The sequence below is a fragment of the Perna viridis genome, chromosome 5 (assembly GCF_037379345.1).
Source record: "Perna viridis isolate PV_CMFRI_1.1 ecotype Kerala chromosome 5, ASM3737934v1, whole genome shotgun sequence".
NCBI classification, from domain to species: domain Eukaryota; kingdom Metazoa; phylum Mollusca; class Bivalvia; order Mytilida; family Mytilidae; genus Perna; species Perna viridis.
In genome coordinates, this window is record NC_142449.1 from 23,005,400 (window position 1) to 23,026,744 (window position 21,345).

At 31.9% G+C, this 21,345-nt stretch overlaps 1 protein-coding gene across 1 annotated transcript; it reads right to left on the reverse strand.

The window, feature by feature from the left end:
* LOC148616561 (uncharacterized) lies at positions 1 to 21,284 on the reverse strand. The gene is made up of 20 exons (XM_088583717.1): positions 21,137 to 21,284; positions 20,248 to 20,284; positions 19,931 to 19,956; positions 18,601 to 18,697; positions 18,045 to 18,127; positions 16,847 to 17,477; positions 16,338 to 16,563; positions 16,066 to 16,183; positions 15,043 to 15,107; positions 13,489 to 13,561; positions 9,849 to 9,909; positions 9,003 to 9,133; positions 7,904 to 8,017; positions 6,622 to 6,754; positions 5,747 to 5,988; positions 4,632 to 4,739; positions 4,042 to 4,348; positions 2,452 to 2,552; positions 1,733 to 1,858; positions 1 to 1,297 (listed from the first exon to the last, which is right to left on the reverse strand). The coding sequence occupies exons 1-20, from the start codon at positions 21,275 to 21,277 to the stop codon at positions 1,217 to 1,219; spliced, it is 2,901 nt and encodes a 966-aa protein (XP_088439843.1). The 5' UTR covers positions 21,278 to 21,284; the 3' UTR covers positions 1 to 1,216.
* Positions 21,285 to 21,345: the final 61 nt, after the last annotated feature.

Genomic DNA, 21,345 nt, shown 5'->3' on the forward strand with positions numbered 1-21,345 from the left:
TACTAGCATTACTTTTATTTTATCATTTCCTCAGTAAGAACACATCAAAAACTAGTGTACTTAAAATATAGAACCTTAATGACATAAAACAATAATGAATAAAACAACTTCTTTATTGTTATTTATCATTATAAAAATCAAATGAAAACAATATTTATCACCAGTTTTAATTTATTATCTCCTAAAAGCCTTAAATATGACAAATATTTTAATTCAATATCTTCTAAAAGTCTTAAATATGACAAATATTTTAATTTAATATCTTCTAAAATCCTTAAATATGACAAATATTTTTCCTCAGCTTTAAAAATGTAAAAAATGATATTTATTACTCATCAAGATTGATTAGCTATGTAATCCTTTCCTCATATTTCATTTTTCTGTTGGAAGAAATACATATTTTAAGTTGTATCAGTGCAAGAATACACATTTACAGGATGAAAAATGAATATTAAGATTGAGAAGTATAGCTTAATACGACACTACAAATATATAAAAGCTGCCTCCCATTTTATTACAATTTTAAATTTCCTTTCATTTGCATTGTTATAATAGCTTGATACATTATATTAAACAAGTCTTTGACAGAAGTATGAACTGCACTTCCAGGGGTTCCATTTGTTAGACAACATTTTTAAAAACACATTTTCCTTATGTAGTCTCACTCTTCTATGCAAAGTATCAGTGTGAATGACAAAAAAATGAAAAAAATGGTTTATATGAAATTTGAACAGGGGTCTTATGATTTTATTGCCTAGTTCTTTAATTCTTGATGCATATCATGCTTTACTAGTAGAAGAGATTTTGATGTTTTTGTAATTATTAGGAATATTCCAGGGAACATGAAAATTATTTATAGACAGTTTTAAAAAGTCTTAAAATCATACATGAATTATCCTTAAAAAAATAGTTAATTCAGTATTGTTTGTAATGTTTCTTCTAAATGCTTCAATATGGGACTAATATACAGTCCTAATACCAAAAGTTGCATTTCGGAATAAAGTGTGCGCTCAAAGTTTTATAATTCAACAGATTGTTCACCATAAAAACCATGTATACACAACAGATCTACTAAACCATAACTGACAGTATGAAAGTAGTTGACAAATCTTCAAAAGTTAAACAGCACTAATTTTCCTCAAAAAGTGAAACTGTTATTGCCATTTCCATGGAATGGGTCATATACAATGATATACAATGATTTCTAATAGTGAAGTTATCTTCTTCTGTCTCTCATATCAGAGGGTGGTCTTTCTCTTCGTCTTGACCAGTCTTCCATTCTACCTCTAGGTGGGGGCTGTAATGATAGAATGATACATGATAAACTATAGTTCACCAAGAAAGTGAAAAGTACCTACATCCCTCAAAGCTGAGAGAAGCATAGTTTCTTTTCATTTTAGAAGTTTTTAAATAAAGTGCTAGAACCAGAAGAATTGTTGTATTTCATGAAGTTAAAAGTAATACTTTGTTATAGAGATTTAATCCCTTCAGTTTTATTCCATTACAGAAATCACAGCTGAAATATAATCACTCGTCACATTTTTATTTTCATATAACATACCAACATAGTTAAATAATTTGTTCTCAGATGATAAACAAATTTTATTGGTTAAGGTTATAAACATTCTGGTCTTCTATCCCTATCTCCACCTGGATGTCTACAAAGAAGGGAAGTTAAATAATTTCTTCTCAGACGAGACATAAATTTTATTGGTTAAGATTATAAACATACTGGTCTCCTATCCCTATCTCTGTCTGGATGTCTACGAGGAGGGGAAGGCTCCTCTTGTCTTCTTTTTTCTCTTTCTTTCAATCTTTTTTCTCTTGCTGCCTCTCTTTCCCTTGCCTTCTCAGCTGCCTATATTATCATAAAGAAAAAAACATTATTTCCATACTACTAATGGCTTACTTAGGAGATTTTTGAGATTATGTGATATTATCTTTTGATCAAGTGAACCAAAAAGTAAATTATTAATATAGGTCCATACATCATTATTGTCAAGAATTTTAGAACCTTAATTAAGCATTTGCATAGTAAGGGAAAAATGAGTTTCCCAACAATGATCCAATGGCAACTTTGGGCAGCTGCAGCCATCTGTAAAGCCAACTGAGCAACACAAAAATGAAACAGAGCATAAATAGCCTCTGGCAGCAATCTTGATAATATGGAACCAAAAGTGGGTCATTTGTTTTCTATACATCATTCCTGCAAAGTTTTGGTTAACATCGATGAGTTTTCATGTACTTGCGCAAAATGTGAAAAGTTTAAGGATGATGGATGGCTGATGACATAGTGACAGCAGGAGCTTACTTAGACCTTTGGTCAAGGTGGGCTAAACATACATAAGAAAAAGATTCTGGTATAAAAGATGAGTGCACTTACAAAATTACTTGATAGGAAAAACCTAAAAACCTAAAAAGAAAATGAAACTACAATGAATATTTCATTACCTGTGCCTCAGTTAATGGAAGCCAATATATACAAGGTGTCGCCTTAGTTTTTTTAAATAGGTCATCTAACATTTTAGCAGATGGCTCTCCATCCTTTTTATCTGAAAAAGAAAAGAGTATCTATTCATGAACAAGTATTTAAATAATATAGAAATTCAACTTATTCTAATTTTCAACTGTAAGGCCATATATAATTAATTCTATAGTACTCTTGCTTTTTTTATCTTTTCAAAGGCAATAAAAAGTGATGAAAGTGCCTTTTTTATTTCATTAATATGGTGACAAAGAAAAAAATATACAAAAACCATGAATTTTGGATCAACAAAATAACAAAAGAACTGTTACAATAACTACAACCAACCAATATTGAAAATATATTCAAGAATGGGCCCCAAGTCATGATAATAAAAGTATTGTTGGCACTGTTTTTTTTTAATTCTTGTGAAAATTGTAGCATTAACAAAATTTAAAAGATTACATGAAGTAAAATAAAACTATAATCTAAATCATACATTTGCATTTCCCATATTATTTAGAACCATTTTTCCTAATATGTATAAACTGAATGTCAATCAATACAACAGATTTCTGATGTAAAAAACTATAATGGATAGTTATACAGTATCCAACTTCACACACATTTACAAATTTTGTTTCATTTCACTCTTTTCTCAATTTTTAAACCCTGTCAAAAAGTTAATTTGCAATCACATTCAAAAGTATTTCAACAGAGTATTATCCCACACTGTAATTTAACATAAAGAGAACTAATTTCAGCTTAAGATCAATATAAGATTTTCACAAATAGACACTTTTTATCAATTTGAATTTTCCCACCAATTTCACTTGGTTAAAATCAATGCTCTTCACTTTCGATTTATTAATTATAAAATATTGATGATAGGTTGAGGATTTTGATTTATAATTGTATTATGTGGAACATTGCTTAGCACAATTAATGCTTCTTGACACATTACTGCAAGAACTTCATTCCCTTAATGCTAATTTATTACTAAACATCCAAATAGGAGTCCCTCAAATCTTCAGTTCATTTGAAGACTAGGTCTTAAATTCATTTGTAGAAATAATAGTTCATCATTGAGCAGAATAATTGCCAGAAACATATTTTCAGGTTACAAAAGAAGTTTTGAATGACATAACAGAAATTAAATTTGGACTATATTATTTGTGTAGTGTTCAGAAACAGTAGGGACTTTTCAGGCATGAACTGGTGTTGTAAGGTATTTTGATACATCAAAAACCCCAAAACTAATCTTATTACTGTTAAGTCAGAATTAATGCCCTCTTTAATATCATGTTTATTTCTTAGAAAAGTCTTACTACAGTGAAATCTGTCTGAACTGAACCCTGAATTATCCAAAAGCCTGTCTAAACCAGACACTTTTTAAAAGTCCCTTTAAAATAAGTTTAAATGTATTATGAAGCTTGGTAAACAGAAAACCTGTCTAAAGTGAACCGATTTTAAAGTTCAAAAGGGGATCAGTTTAAACAGTTTCCACTGAAATTGCAATTAAAATTCAGTTGCAATTCTGTAATTAGTTCTGATTTACAGAATGGTATAACACATACCAGGTTTTTCTCTTTTCCGCTCACTACTTCTTTCCTGTCTTCGTCTGTCTTTTGAGTGAGATTCACCAGATGATGCTCGTCGTCGTCTCTGAGGTTCTTCTCTTTCTTCTGATTGGCGTATCTTATCTCTATCCCACTCTCTGATTGGTGGAGGTTTTTTCTTAGCTTCTTCCTCTTTCCTCTTAGCTATTCTAGCTTCTCTTTCTGCTTTTCTTTTCTTTTCTTCCTCTTTCCTTGCTTTTGCTTCTTTAAGAGCCTTTTCCCTGGCTAATTTTGGGGCCTCTTCTTGATCTTTATGAAACTGAATCTGTAAATGAGTGACAAAAATTTTTTAAAAGCCACTTCATTATTTTATTGACTGGCTGTCTTTTTCACAGTTTAGTGGGGCTGATGTCTCTGACACTCTTTTCATTTCTACCTTTTCTCCTATAACACAATATTTATTAAGCCTGGCACTATTGCGCCCATTGTAAAGACAAACTTTTAAAACTAATCATGATTAAAAAAGTTTCATAGAATCAGTATAACATAAAAATGTTCAATTAAAAAAAAAGAAGAAAAAAAAAAGAATTAGTGATAAACCTTTTTACCTCGTCTTCAGTGGCATAATCAACTTGCAGTATTTTAGGATTAGAGGAGGGCCATCTTGTCCCATGAAGAGCCTTCCTGGTCTCCACTGCTTCTTCCTCTGTTTCAAACTGTCAAGCAGAATAATAAAAATATTTGATCAACACTATGACCACAATCCTTTAAAAGCTGAAGACTATTGCAATTGACTATATAATGGAGACAACAATAGCAAAAAGGTCTGTCTGAAGTAGATGACATTTGCAATAAGATATGTTTAAATTTATGCCATCATGAATCAAAGTCTTGAAAAAAACATAAGACATTTGCAATTAAGTCCACTTTCAACAAGGCTATAAAGTTATAAATTTAATTTAATGGAATTATTGCAAATGTCATTGAGGTAATGGAATAAAAGTTGAAGATACATGTAATATGTGAGAATTATGCTTGAGAATTGCTGACTCATATTTTTAATATTGAGTTTGGATATACATGTAAAAATTATCTACTGAATTACTCCAACTGGAAGTCACTGAAAAGGATTTCTATGACTTAAAATTGATAATTCACATACTGAAAAACATATGGTGTACAAAAAAATATATGATTTTGTGCAACATCTCATTAAAAGTGAAGCAGGTAGTTTTCGCTGGTGCAAAATTTTGCAATTTGCATTATGAATAGGGGTAATAGATATTTGAAATCCTAAATTGGAGGTCTATGAGATAATTGTAAAATGTCTGGGCTTAAATTTGGCTTGCTTTTATTTTTTAGATTCCCTGATCCTTACGAATAAAGTAAAAACTTTCTGATATACTATGTGTGTTAGTAACAACTTTCTAGCATTCCCCAATTATATGAACTGAAATGAAAATTCAGCAAATTGAAAATAAAAAGCACTACTTTTTTCAATTTAACGTAGTTCAGTAAAAGTTGAGTGAAAACCTGTTCATCCTGTACATAGGTTTGTCATGCATGTACCAAACCTTTTATTCTGCATATTTTACTACTATGGTATATTTGTATGTTTCATCTATCTTTTGGTTATTTACTACCAATAACTTTTTTTTACCTTAAAAAGATTGATTAAAAACAAATATTAGACAGAACATATTTGATATTTTTAACAACTTACTGTAGCATAACAATGAGATTTAATGGAATCTATCCAGAATTTTTCATCAGACAAGGTCCCATGCTTCCTGAATAAGTCTTTTAACTGTAGTAAGGTGAAAGGTCGCACCAGATTACGGACATGTACTATACAACTGACAGGATTTCTGGCAGGAGAGGGTGACCTTGATTTGACCTTTGAAGGTTCCTCTGTCTCAATGAGAGGTTTCTTTTGGCTGACTCTTCTTACAAAAACAGGTTCAGCTGTAAATAAAGTACAGATCACTGTTAGGTAAATGAAGAATGTAATACTTAGAACAGATATTTTTTGTAAAAAAAATTAACGTCACCTGATTCAGATAAAACTACAATAAAGAAATATATAGGTTCTGAACCTTTAGTATCCAAATAGTAATCAGGTGCTTTGGTGATAGCATTGACATAACAAAAAGATCTCCTTTTCTAGAAAAAATCATATCAAAATTTCTTTATCCTCCTACTCCAGTTTTAAACATGAACTTCAAATAAACCCTTTCTCTCATTAACTTCCCTCTGTAACCTTCTAATACACTTTCTACTTATCTAGTATCCTATCATAAACCCATTGCAGATTCTCCATCCTGAACAGCCTTTTTACCCTCCTCCATCATCTACTACATACATAACTTACTTTAAATAAACCTTTCCATCATTAAATACCATTTCTATTCTCCTAATATCATCATATACTTCTATTTAAACTCTCTACCTCTGAACTCCCTTATAACCTTCCAAGTATTTTCCTCCTCTTCAATTTTGCCCTCTACCTCCTCAACAGCCTCTTTATCCCCCTCGCTCATATTTAAACTTCCTGGCATCCTTCTGGACTTCTATTACCTTCTAAACCTCTGAACTCACCTTTAACCTTCCTTGTATCTTCTTGTACTTCCATTTTATCATCTCCCCCTTCAGGACCCTCTTTATCATCTGCAGGTGATTCTGGGGCCTCTCCTTCCTCTAAGTCATCTTTATCATCATCTTCTTTTACTACCTACATCAAATATTAATGATATCTTAATAAGTAATAGCGAACTGCAAGCAACAATGTCAAAGAAAGACATAAAAGACTAAGTCCAATGCCAAACAAGACATAAATGACTAAGCCCAATGTCAAACAAAACATAAATGACAAACTCAATGTCAAACAAGACAATAACGACTAAGTCCAATGTCAAACAAGACATAAATGACTAAGCTCAATGTCAAACAAGACATTAATGACTAAGTCCAAAGTCAAACAAGACATAAATGACTAAGCCAAATGTCAAACAAGACATAAATGACTAAGCCAAATGTCAAAAAAAGACATAAATGACTAAGCTCAACGTCAAACAAAACATAAATGACTAAGCCAAATGTCAAACAAGACATAAATGACTAAGCCAAATGTCAAACAAGACATAAATATTTAAGCAAAATGTCAAACAAGATATAAACGACTAAGTCAAATGTCAAACAAGACAAAAATGACTAAGCCCAATGTAAAACAAGACATAAATGACTAAGCAAAATGTCAAACAAGATATAAATGACTAAGTCAAATGTCAAACGACATAAACGACCATACCTAAAGTCAAACAAAATATAAATAAAGTAGAAGTCTAAGTAAATATTGCTATCTCATTTTTAATGAAAATATTACAGAAATTCTACCACCATACCAATACAAATGTTGATCTTTTTTTTTAAAAGGGAAACATCTTTATATATGTTTTGTGTTTTTTCAATATAAAATTTTGATAATAGTTTAAAATATACTCATATATACTTCCTAAAAATGTTAAGGGACACTATAGAAAATTCAATAAATTTAATTTTATTATTATCAGCATATATGTAAAAAAAATCTATAAATTAATCACTATGACAATAAAAACAAACTTCTTAAAAAACAAATGACAGTTTAATAATGTTTAAAAATCACTGTCGTAATGGTGGAACTCCAAATTCTGAATATTAGGAAAAAAACTAAGTGGCCCTTAACAATTTTTGTGGAGTATATATATAGCAAAGTATTGTATACAAGGCAATGAAAAGAATACTACAAGAAGTTCTTCATTTCACAGAAAAATAGTAACCCTTCTGCCCTCTTTCCACAGAAATAAACAATACCTATCTGCTATTCTATACAATAACTTACAATGGTTCTTCTAATTTTCACATCTCTTTTGTCTTCTTCTGTGTCAGATATTTTATCATCGTCATTCCCAAGGTCTAAAATAGGTTCTGTTAATTTGATTTCTGGTATAATACCCTGTAAAATATATACACACTATCACTGACATCTCATCAATGTTCTTCATTATCCAGAAACTAGAAGTAGACATCATATATGATGACAGTCTGACATGACACAAACTGTCCACTCAGCAGACTTCTTGTAGGAGTCCAACCAAATGTCAGGCAGTTTTTGTTATCTTAGATGTTTGACTCTTCTTGTGCTTGACACTGGTCTAGACAAAATTTCTAAATGCTCCAAAACCCAAATGCAATTTTGATGGGCCTGAGATTGAATGGAGATGCTTTCCTCTTTTTGGTACTACATGCATTTTTTGACTGACAATCTGATTGACAAAAACTGTCCACTAAGTCGACTTTTTGTAGGAGTCTGACCAAATGGCAGGTAGTTTCGAAGCCATTTATCTTTGTTATCTTAGAAGATATCTGATTTTTGTGTTTGCTACAGAACAGACAAAAATTTCTAACTGTTTTGAAAGACAAAATGCAATTTTGATGGGCCCTGAGATTGAATGGGGTTTCACCTGAAAAATGCTATCTGTTTGGTACTACATGCATTTTTGTTGAAGTAAAATCACATTGTCTATGAAATCTATGACAATTTCCCCATACTGATTTTAGGTGTAATCATACTGGTAATCAAACTGGTGAAACGAGACGATAGCATGTAATATAGATTACCCATCTAGTTCTCCTGATACCATACCTATTTAGAATTTGTAGAGATGTTATAACTAGTCCTCCTGATACCATACCTTAAGAGAATCTGTGGAGATGTTAATTACTAGTCCTTCTGATACCATACCTTCAGAGAATCTGTAGAGATGTTATAACTCGTCCTCCTGATACCATACCTTTAGAGAATCTGTAGAGATGTTATAACTAGTCCTCCTGATACCATACCTTTAGAGAATCTGTAGAGATGTTATAACTCGTCCTCCTGATACCATACCTTTAGAGAATTTGTAGAGATGTTATAACTAGTCCTTCTGATACCATACCTTTAGAGAATCTGTAGAGATGTTATAACTAGTCTTCTTCACACCTGTCTGTTGTCCTGTTTTGGATCCCCATTTCCTTTTCCTTACTGGTTTTTCCTTCACATTTTCTTTGTCTTCTGACTTGTCCTCTTCTGAAATAATAAGTAATAAATACTTGTAGATACACTAATTCACCTAGTATTAAACCATGCCAGTAGCATCAAACTGTATCAATATTAAATCTGAAAAACATTCAATTTCTTTTTCATCAGCTAGTGCAAAACAGACACTTTGTAGAAATACAAGTCAAGTCAAGATACAATGATATTTATATGTTAGTAATCTACATGTATTTGACTTAAAACTTGTCAGTAGGAAACATTTGGAATTTTAAAAGCAAACATAAATTTGCAAATATTCTCAAGCTAGGTATTTTGAAATCGATCTGTCTAGCGGAAACAGAGATTTTTGTGTGATGAATTTTTTTCATTCAATACACTGAAAAATTCACAAAACAGGAAGTTGATAACGTACATTCACTGAAATTGCTCACAATGTATGCCTTATCTATATAAAGCAACATCTTAATTTAAGACCAATCCATGTAATGGGAGTTGAGATAATTGTGACAAAATTGGGTCGGATGGATTGACAGAAGAACGGACATTGTAATTGGGTCGGATGGATTGACAGAATAATAGACATTGTAATTGGGTCGGATGGATTGACAGAAGAACAGACATTGTAATTGGGTCAGATGGATTGACAGAAGAACAGACACTGTAATTCCAATCTACAATCAACTCGCTGAGTTTGGTAAAAAAAAATGAACATTAGTTATTATATCTATAAATCACAGAACCATACCTGTTGAGGAAACCTTCTCAGGTAACATTTCCGTTTCTTGTTCTTTAACTGCTCCAGAGTCCTAGATGAAATACATAGCAGATAATGTTTGAGAATCTAGCACAATTAATACTTGTGAAAGTCATTCTATCACACAAATTTTCAAAATGTTATGGAATTAAAACTAAAATTTCAGTTATTTTTTTTCAAGCTTTTCATACATTGTACTTTCCATGCCACAACAATATTATCCTCCCCATTTTCATGAATTGAAGAGCTTTACTTAACACTAATGAGCAAAGAGAGAAAAGTTTTGGTCTATCAACTGACCATAATTTGACATGGTATATTAACTGAAATAATAGTCTGTTTCTCCAATCAAAATAGTATATTTTTCATTTTGCCAGTAAGCTATGCACTGTTAAGTATACCTTACTTGTCATAAAAGAACCATTTAAACAGTCGGTGAATGAATATTATAGCAACTATGGTCAACTCATCACAAAAGCTCTTGACTTACAAAAGCAATTCTGTCAACACATACTTGTCTTTAACTACAACATGTGTGAGCATTCACAAAGATAAATGATTTTTGATTTATTCTAGACCCTGGGATAATATTATAGCATTTATTACCAACAATAAAACATGAATGTTGACTGAACAAGACAAACCCAAAATGGAAGCTAAACTAGTTTACTGTAAAGCTTGCATTAATAAAGCTTACCATCATAAATATATATAAAAACTTTAAAGTATTAAAAAATGTATTTTTGGATATTAAAACCAAAACATTCAGTTACAAAATGTAATTTAACCCATGAACCAAAGAAAAAGACAAAGACTGGTAGTTGTTTTCAAGATTCTAATACAAGCAGTGATCTCCCCAGGACCCTATAGCATTACATTGCCCTTGGTATTGGTAAATCAAATATTCCAGTTGCATCATCTTTACAATCATTACATACCTTGTCCTGAAGAAAAAGATATGATCATTTAAGCAAATGGAAATGCATACACATGTACGAGTAAATTAAAATACCATCAAATAACAAGTTTTGTTTTCTCCAATCATTTTTTAGTTCTTCTCAATAAATCAGATATGAAACAAAATAATTAACTGCCATGTGCATGTATATGCATTATTGTTAGTTACAATCTATACAAGTAAAGAGTAAAACATTAAGCTTCTGACCAACAAACCCAAGGAACTGATCCTTGACAGCCACTGGTTGTCTTCTGATTTGTAAACAAGGAGTGGGGTGAGTCAGGGATACCCATTGTTGTCACTAGTATTTAACTTAGCATTCTTCTAACAGAAAATTCATTTTCAGCCTCATAATGGAATCTTGTCTTACTAGGCATGAAGAGTGCTTTAAAAACCGAGAAAAAGAGCAGCATCTTTCTGGAATGTATCTAGGCTTATGATTTCTATGGCCTTTTTCAGAGTTCCATCACAAAGAGGTTATGAACTTCATGTTCATAATCCATAAATACAAGTAGCAGTTTTTGGTTTAACCACGAGGGAATAGTCAAGAAAGATTGACTAGACAATTGTCCAAATAGAATCCAAATCACACTCCACAGCCTTATCATCTAATACTTGAAAGGTTACTTCAATCCAAATGTTTGCTGTTGTTACAGTAAGTAAGACAGATGGAGGTTTGAGACCAAAATCAATCTTAAAAATGTAATGTTATTGTTACTACAAATTCTCTAACTTCCGTCCTTAGATACACAAAATGTAAAGTTGTCCAAAAACAGTTCATGTCCAGACTAAAATCCCAGCTCAGGAATGAAATGAAATGAAATTCCATTTCAAGTAAGCATGGTTGACCATAAAAAATAAACTTCATTTTTATCTAGCTTTGCTGATTATCAAGATTTCAACTTAAAATGTTCCTTCCATGTCTTTGCATTTGTTTGATTCCATCACACTTGGAAGTTGAAATTGAAGAAAATGTCCATTAACAACTCCAATGTTAATACATGTAGAATCCAGTCCTGCTGCTTTGAAATCCGGCGATATGAATAATTGATACTGACAAATTCCTTCTTGACATCACCAATTGTCAATTTCAAGTAGATTCAGTCCAATGTAGTAGTAAACTCCTAGGAAAATACTCTCCTACTATATGACATGGTTTTAGATGAACTTTGTATAGAATTTCATCCACAATATAAATAAGTCAAAAAAGTTGAAAACGAACTGAGTTTCAACTACTTCAATGGATTTCAACGAGGTGTCCATCTTTATTATAAAACTAAGTAATACTGGTTTGATCAACTTATTCTCTTAAATACAGTTCATGAAGTTAATACACATCTCCATTATACTATCCTTTCAAAAGTCTATCTCTTTTTAATGTGAAAAACATATTGATATTTGCCAGAGATGACAGTTGGTTTCTGACACACTTTTATGCCAAAATATATGTTTATAAAATCTTTCAGCACTTTCTGAAGCCCTACTTAACACATTCAATTATCCTGTTCCAGCACATGATGTTCCTGCATCATAATGATTCAGCATAAAGCCAGTTTGAGACTGACAAAATGCCTACTATACATAGTTCATTAAAAGTTCCAACACATCAATGCTAACAGTGTTCCTATAACCTTATCTGGAAATTCTAAAGAGAAGATAACAGACTTTGCATCAAGTTTTTCTCGTGATGTGACAACTTTCACCATGGGGCAGGGGTGCGGGCAGTAATTATTTAATCCCTGGTAGTAGTTCATCCTCGAATCTGCTTTCCTTGTCTCTGGTGATTTGTATAAAATTTAGTTTAGAAATTATGTTTTAAGAGAAGGAGTATATTGTATAACACATTTCAAGTAATAAAATCTTCTAGAAAATAGATGAAATGGCAGTGGAATTTTGCTAAAATGATAGTTTAAAAAAATTTTCTTGTCAAATAGCCCTGGATTCAATTTTATAAACAAAGTATTGTATTTTAAAGAAAAAAATCATAGAATGTTCTTTTCAAATAGCTTTGGGTTCATTTTTTTGTTAGGAAAGTATTAGAGACTATCAATTGTCTTCAATAATAGAAATGTAATGCATGCAGTTACGTGAGATATCGAGTAATTTTGACCAAATGATGATTTTTTTGTTCACCTTTCGTCATCAAGGTTATGATAAGATTCAATAAGAATTTGTCAAGCATTTAATTACCAAATGTGTGCCGTTAAACAACTAATTGCTATAAAATAGTCTGGATTTAAGTAAGAAAAGTACATGTATACGTGTTACATATCAGAGGTTGATAAGGTACATGTATAAAAGTTGTAAAAGCCTTCCTGTATCCAATTTTAATATGGACTTACATGTATACAACCATTTGTATTCAAAATAATTTTTGTTCATCAAAACTTCATGTCATGAAAGCAAAAACCTTATAACTTACATGTATATGATACATGTATTTATTACTACCCCTTATAAAGAAGAAAACTTCATTAATAAAAGCCACCTGTAACTTTTATGACAAAACTTAACACCTCTCTTCATGAACAGTTTTAATTTCCACTGCCATTTTCATAACAATTTTATTTTTTGAACTTTTGTTTAAATTAACATACAAATAAAATAATCATTCAATGATTCAATATAAATAGACTCCTTCCCTAACTAATGCAGAATTTGCGACTGACATACCTTTTCTGGAATGGATTCCACTGTTGTGTCAGGTTTGGCGTCACTACTCTCAACCTCCATTGCTGAAGAGCTCCTACATATTAGTCATTAGAAAAGAAATGGAATTAAGCATTCTTTAACTTCTTATATTAAGTTATTGTAAAAAAAACCAAACAAATCAAAATGATGATAAGTTTATTGAAAAATTTACCTTGAAAGACTTCTAAAATATTTAATAAGAAATCAATAGTTAACAAAAAAATAGTTATTTCGCCCTATCTATACACAGCCAAATGTGCCACATATGATAATTATATGGTGCTCATTTCATATGATAATCATATGGTAATCTAATGACAATCATATGGTATTGAACATATGATAGTCATATGATTCTCATGTGGTAATTTTGGCTTAAAAACATATGACAATCATATGTTTGTGAAAAACATGATTATCATGCAATAATCATAAGTATACCGAAACATATGATTATCATATGGTGCTCAATTTGTATGATAATCATATGGTGCAGACCATATGATTCTCATGTGTGGCACATTTGCCTGTGTAGGGCTCCAACACTACAGCCGAACAACAAACACTTCTTATTGTGATATTGTGGACATATGAAAAGAAGTTTCACATAACATAATGTGAATAAATACCAAAATGGTGGTTCTAGTTCCATGATAGTTTAGATTTTTTTTATTATGGCCGCTTACATGAATACACATAAATAACAGAATACTAGTTTCATACACAGGGTAAAATCAGAGGTTATTTTTTTTCCCGAATTCAATACTTATGATGTATTAATGTTTGAATAAATGATACAGCACATTCTTGTACATTCTCAATAAAAAAAATAAATACCATTTATTGGGATTTTTGGTGGGATTTCCCACTTTACAATACCGTCAGTATTGTAAGCATCCTAACTTGTATTGTGTATCGTATTGTCAGGCAAATTACTGCAATATATTGAGGAAGTTGAAATGGTAGAGCAACCTAAATCACTTACAACATATCCCCTATTAATATGAAGTCATGCACCAAATTTAAAATCCATACATCCATGAAGAGTTGAGATTTTCATGACAAAATCTTTATCTATTATTCCAGTCTGGACAATTAAAAGTAGCCATGTCCCACAAAACAGAAGTTGATATCCGACAGCACCCAAAATGGCTTACAAAGACAAGGTATGCCTCATCTATAAAAAGCTCCACACCAACTTTGAAATCTATCAATCCTTTGGAAGCCATAATTAATGTTACTCAAGTTTTATCAATCATTCCACAAAGTGAAAAGTAACAAAGTCCCACAAAACAGAAAGTTAATATCAGACAGCACCCAAAATGGCTTATAACTTATGCCACACCTATATGAAGCTACACAACAAATTTGAAATAGATCGATCCATTTCAAACAGAGATAATTGTAATAAAACCGAGACAAACAGATGGAGCGATTGACAGGCAAGGTGATTCCAATACATCACCAACCGATAGTCTATCTAATTATCTAGTTAATCATAGAGACAAACAAAAGTTCAGAAGTATAAAAACAAACCTTTCATTAACAGGCTCATTCCCTGTCGTTGATTCTGGTTCTGCTACTTCCATATTTTCTGCTTTCTGTTTTGATAGAGAAGTAGAATTATAGTGGGTTAAGTCTCAAGTCAAATTACTAACCAGGTGACCCATTTTTTAAAACAATAAGCTTAAACACAAACCATATATCTATAAGGAAAACTGAATATCTACAGTCAAACCTTGGTAGCTTCAACTCCAAAGGACCATTGAAATGTGTTCGAGATATTGGAAGTTCAAGAAATTGAAGTACGTATATTTCCCGATTTTTTTCATTGTCGATCCGAGTTCGAATTTATCGTTAGAAATTGCTTACTTCCTACGAACTTGTGTTAGTTCGTGGATCCTTTTCATTCACTTTCAGAAGATTATTGATTTGTGGACATTAAAAATGCTGTGTTTGCAGAGTTCAAGTTCCTTGATCAATAACTTGTTTTCATCCGATTTTCTTTCATGCTTTCATCATACCTACTTCAGAACATTCTCAAACTTCAATCAGTACTATGTCATTATCAAAACTACCTAATTATTGATGACTTAAGTATTACCTGTAATTAACTAAAATGACACTGATTAATGATAGGGTTTCAGTTTTTCACACCTTTTATTACCCAAGCTGACAAAATGGCTGATGAATTAGAGTTAGTGAGGGTTATTCTCTAAGATTGATTACCGAATGGACCGATTAGTCAGTTCGAGTGTTCGAGAAATCCATGGTTATTTATATTGATTATATAGGAGAAAATTTTGGTACTTTGAATTGTGTTCGAGAAATCCCTGGTGTTCCAGCCATCTGAGTTGGAGCGATTGAATTTCGACTGTACTTAGATCCAACACTGATTTGAAATAGTGATTACTTTTGGGGCTAAAATATTCTATTTGATATTAAGTGAAAATTATTAAACACCGCTAAGAAAATTTCTATAGCCATGAATCAAACTGATTACATTTTTATAATAATATCCAGGTGTCAAAACAACTATCCAAAAGATGAACAACTTACCTTTTGAGTGACAGGAGATGATGATCTAGATCTAGAAGAGTCACTACTTGATGACCTTGACCTCCTCTGAGGTGCAGCAACAGCTTCTTTCTCAGGTGACCTTGATCTTGACCTTGAACTAGAATAGATAATTAGATAAGCCTTGACAATGTGAATGTAATACCTCATTTTGAATTTGTAATACAAAAAACGGTTAAAACTTAAATGATGGAATTTAAAATAAGTGGTGATTTAATGCCCTTATTGACAAGAAATAAAATAAATACTCCTACCTTGATGAAGACTTGGGTCTCTTCCTAACAGGTGACCTAGATTTGCTGCTGTCACTGCTATCACTAGAACTACGAGATGACCTTGACCTTCTTGGTGTCCTTGATCTTCCTCTATCATTTGTTCTGGCTTCTGATCTTTTTTGGATATCATCCTTATCAGATCTCTCACTAGAAGTACTTCTTTCCCTTCTCTTACCATCATCTGATTTTTCTTTCATTTGCAATTCTGAAGAAGAAAAGTTGTTTTTAGAAATAATTGATGTTTAGGTTGGTATGATCATAAATAACTAAATTGATGGTTCCTTCAATGTGATTATATACAATGTAAGCAACAGCAAAAAATCAAACAGCCAAAGAAATTTCATAATTGCAATATACTATGTAATATGAAAAAGACCTACATAATCTCTTTGGAATTCATTGGTCAACAAAAATCATACAACTTATGAAGAAAAAGGTCATCATTTAATTGGTCACTAAACCCACTGAATCTTTTAAATCAATAATACCAGTTTTTTCCTTTGGGGGGTCAACATTTTTGTCATCATCAGCAGCCACTACAGAATCAGACACTTTAGGAGTTTCTTCAGATTTTTCTTTGAGTTCTGTTTCTTCCAGCTTTTCCTTTTTGACTTCCACAGACTTTTCTTGTGTTTCCATTTCTTCACTCTTTTCTGTCTTCAACTGTACAGGTTTTACTAGAGGTATTGGTTCTTCATCCTTTTCTTTCTTTACTTCTGTTGGTTCTGTTTCAACATTTTTGTCCTTTTCATCTTTTACAGACTTTTCTTTCACTCCTCCATTCTTATCTGCAGTTTCATCTGTTTCAGGACAAACTTCTTGCATACCTTCTGATTTCTTCTCAGCAGATTCATCCATCTTTTCTGCCTTGTCATTCTTGGTTTCATCTTTAATTTTATCAATTTTCTGAACACTTTGGTCTTCATTTTGGGTAGGCTCTTGGTCTGCAGCAGATTCAGAAGATGGTTGAGGCTCTTCACGAGACCTTCTCCAGCCTCGTTTTGGACGTTGAGATACAGGAGAGGTAACTTCAGGGGTAGGTAACTCTTCTGCATTGTTTTGGTTACTTGAACTGGATCTTCTCCTGGATGATCTAGTATCACCTCCACCACCAATATCCTGTGCAGATTGAAAACAAAAATGACTTTGTCTAAAATAATAAATATTCAGCTGCCACTTGAATATTCAGGAATTCTTTGAGTCACATTTCAGGGATGTCAGAAGTAATTTAAGTACTAGGAAAAAAAAAGAAAAAGTAGCAGGTACACTGCCTAAATTTTGCAAGAGTTCATCCATTTTTGAAAATATAGTAGCCCTCATGAGATGAGCAAGTATCTGTCCAATTTTACCGGTTGACAGTTTCTATTGACATCCCTACATTTGTGTCAAAGAGAGCACCAAAGAGGAAGAAACACTGAGAATTCTCAGTTCTTAAATTAATGTTTTTTTTTTTTATCTGAACACTATTGTTCTACATGAAAGATAATTGGCATTAAATGTGTACACCTTTATAATACCAATAATGAAATCATGACCAATTTCTGTGTACCTTACCAAACTGTACAAGTAGAGGTGTTCAGGAGGCTTTTTACTTCATGTATCTGTTCTTATTGTTTTGTCTCTGAACTTTGATTTTTCAGGGACTGTATCCATAGTTACCTTAATTTTTAATACTGAAAAACTTACAACAGGAGCTGGAATTTTTACTGGACTAATTTCAGGTTTATCTATCTTTGTTGGACTTTCAACTTCTTCTGATGCACTTTCATCTGTCAAAAAATGCAACTTCCAGTCAAATCAACACAGATAAAACTAATTATAGGTTAAAGGCAAATAAAAGGTGCACCTGTTAATGTAGGGTCTGGAATCCTATGCTGAATCAACAAATATCAGAATTTTAACTTTTGGATGGGATCAGGACAAAAGCCACTGCAGACCCATTTTATCATGAAACTTTAACACTTATGAATTCTAAATTGTTCATATTTAAATGAAAATGGTTCTTATTTCAGTTCAAATCATAATACATGAAATGATTTTTTGCAAATTATAATGGTATTGAAATATCAGTTGCATACAAGTAACACTTGATTGCAGTGTCTGGGGTTACAAACCGATATATGTCGAATGTTCCACAACAAAGCTATCTGTGTATTGCAAGATATAGCATCATATCAATTTTTAAAATGTTTTCCCCTAGAAACAGTTATACCTTTACTACAGAAAGCCAATAAGCTAATACCTGAAAATCTTTTCAATTCTTCTTGTCCTACTGCTATTAATTTCTTCTGTCTTTCTAAGTAGGATTTAACAAAATCACTCTGTTCAGCTCCAATATCCTACAAAATATGCACAAATTTTCATTGCAACTAAACATTATGCATTAAAGTTATAGAATTTTTTTATTTATTTATTATTCATTTTTTTAATATGTAAGGTTTTGTCAGGAACAAATACACATTGACATAATATTGTTTTCAAATTGTATTTGTATTGTAAGAAATCAAATAATGTTTTAGGTAAGCTTAGCTTACACAAGTGCTCTAACTATGATTTAAAATTAAACACCAAAATATAGGCTAAGTTATTTATCCACTGCGAAGAGTAATCAAGGGTACCATGATTCTAGCGGAAATCAAAAGAATGTAATCATGGGACAAAGACCACACATGGAAAACTGACAATCACAACAAAGTAACTAAAACAATACATACAATGTAACAAAAATAAATGAGCAACTCGGACTCCTAAAAAAACTGGGAGCATGGACCAGATTCCGGTTGGGTAAGCGTCCTCTGCTTTTCTAGAAACACCTGCAGAGTTGCACACAAAAAGTCAAGTCCAAGGTAGACGAAGGAGGAAAGGAAAACTGGGCATGTTGAACAAATCAAGTTTTCATGGTGCAGATGGATTCACCTTAAGGATACAGGAGTTCATGATGATGACCATAAAACTTCTGTAGTGATGACTTAAATCTTGTAGCAACATAAACTTGTCTCAGAAGCCTACCCGTAATTGTAAGAAGTCTAGCGTGATACAAAAAGTCTGCATAGTTACAACAAGCTCTGGCATAACATATGAGTTGTGATATTAAAACTGAATATGCAGGTGCTGAAGGGATGTTGCCACAGATGAAGAGAAGTTGAAATTCTGAATGAAAAGTCATCACATTTGTCATAAAGTTTGGTCAAAGTTTTCCTTTACCACCAATCTAAATGTAAGTCAAGATATAAAGCTGACTTCATAGTGTCTGCAGTATCTTTCATCTCAAGTTCTTTGGGGTAGATGCGATGTATTAAATTATGGAAACTAGGATTGTTAAAAGATAATACATCATCTATATAGTGGAAACTGAGATTTAAGGATCTAGCTTAATATTCTTCCTTTTGGATCAGATCAGCTATAAAGTCATCCTCACAAAAGTGAAGGAATACATCAGCAAGTAGAGGAGCACACTTTGTTCCCATTGAAATGCCGACTGTTTGTTGAAAAATGCATCCACCACACTGGACAAATATGTTGTAAAAACTTAATCCATAAACCAGGAAACAAAACTTTCAGGAAAATCTCACCTTGGATACTTCTTGTCCATCTTGACCTGAAAAGAAATGATCAGAAAAACAAGATGAGCAAGATCTGTAACAAAATTCTTCATACATTCCAAGTATCCTTTTTTTCAAAATTATTTAACTAAGAAAATAACACAATTGTTACAGATAGCCTTTTTGTCAAAACCACAACAATATAATTTTACTACACTCATGTCATTTTTTATTCTTCTCCTTATTTGGTCCCTTTCTCTTTATTCTAAGACAAAAAAAAAATACTTTGTCTGATAAGTTCTTCAGTTTGAACTCCAATAATAATGACAACCTAAATGGTAACTTACTGTCAGAATTCTCGGACTGCTGTTCATTTCTGATGTACTACAACAAAATAAAGTATATAAATGTTAATAATTATTCATACTTTATAACGTTATTTGATTAGAAAAAATGTGAAATTTCATTTTAATATCAATGATATGTATGAAAGTTTCAATAACAAAACGATAACAGATAATATAGACCAAGTTTGAAGTGTCATTGAATTTAAAATCATAATCCTTATTTAAAGACATAAAAATATGAGACAAATAATTGTTTACAATGAAATTCAGATCCAATTGCAGTGGTTTCAAATCATGTTGAAGGTTTCCTACTTTTAGCATCATTGTTAAATTCATTTAAAAAACAAAGGCACTTTTAAGCCATTTTTCAGTGTAGGCTCAGTCAGTACTTTCGCGACATTTGCAACATCTCTAGTAAAAATTTAAACAGTTTTCAACAAAATTTGTGTGGGCACAGATGGTTATCATGACAGGAACTGATGGTCTACGTTGTTTTCAATGGGAATATAGTACCTTATGCTTCACTTGCTTTCAAGAGTACTGCCTGCCTCACATTATGACCCTTTACTTACAATTAAGAATTGAGAAAATTCATAGGAAGAAGTGTGGTTTGTAAATTGTGTGCTTCCGCCTTCAGTTTGCAAGGGGAGATAAATACAATTTTGTTAAAGCCGAGACAAGCCTTTCCGTTCCTGAAATCCTCACAAGAGAAAAAAAGATCTTGTCCTTTCAAAATTATTTAGGATCTATTACGACTTTTATGTGACAATAACAGACAACCTTCTTGTTAAATGACAATAGTCAATACTGACATTACTGTTCAAAAAGACAAAATGAGAAGATGTATTCGAACTATTTCCATTTTTCTTGTGAAAACTGAAACAATTACCGTCCTGAGCCTTTCTACAATATCTTCCTTTTTGCCACTCTTGGAGAGGCCACGTTTTTCGCACTCTTTCTTGAGATCTACGACGCGATAGTCGTTTATATCTTTTCCTCGTAGCAAAATGGGTCCACCTGGATCCGCCATTGTTGACAAGTGCGTTCGGTAAAGTCCGTCATATTTTTTGCTAAAAATATTTTATCAAATCACCTTAA

What these genes read in the sequence shown, in the direction of transcription:
- LOC148616561 (XM_088583717.1), bottom strand. Translation starts at nt 21,277, where the DNA reads ATGGCGGATCCAGGTGGACCCATTTTGCTACGAGGAAAAGATATAAAC. An exon ending in TAAAAATTCCAGCTCCTGTT is followed by an intron (nt 17,478 to 18,044) that starts GTAAGTTTTTCA and finishes CAATCTGCACAG; the next exon opens with GATATTGGTGGTGGAGGTGA. An exon ending in TTCCATTAACTGAGGCACAG is followed by an intron (nt 1,859 to 2,451) that starts GTAATGAAATAT and finishes ATGATAATATAG; the next exon opens with GCAGCTGAGAAGGCAAGGGA.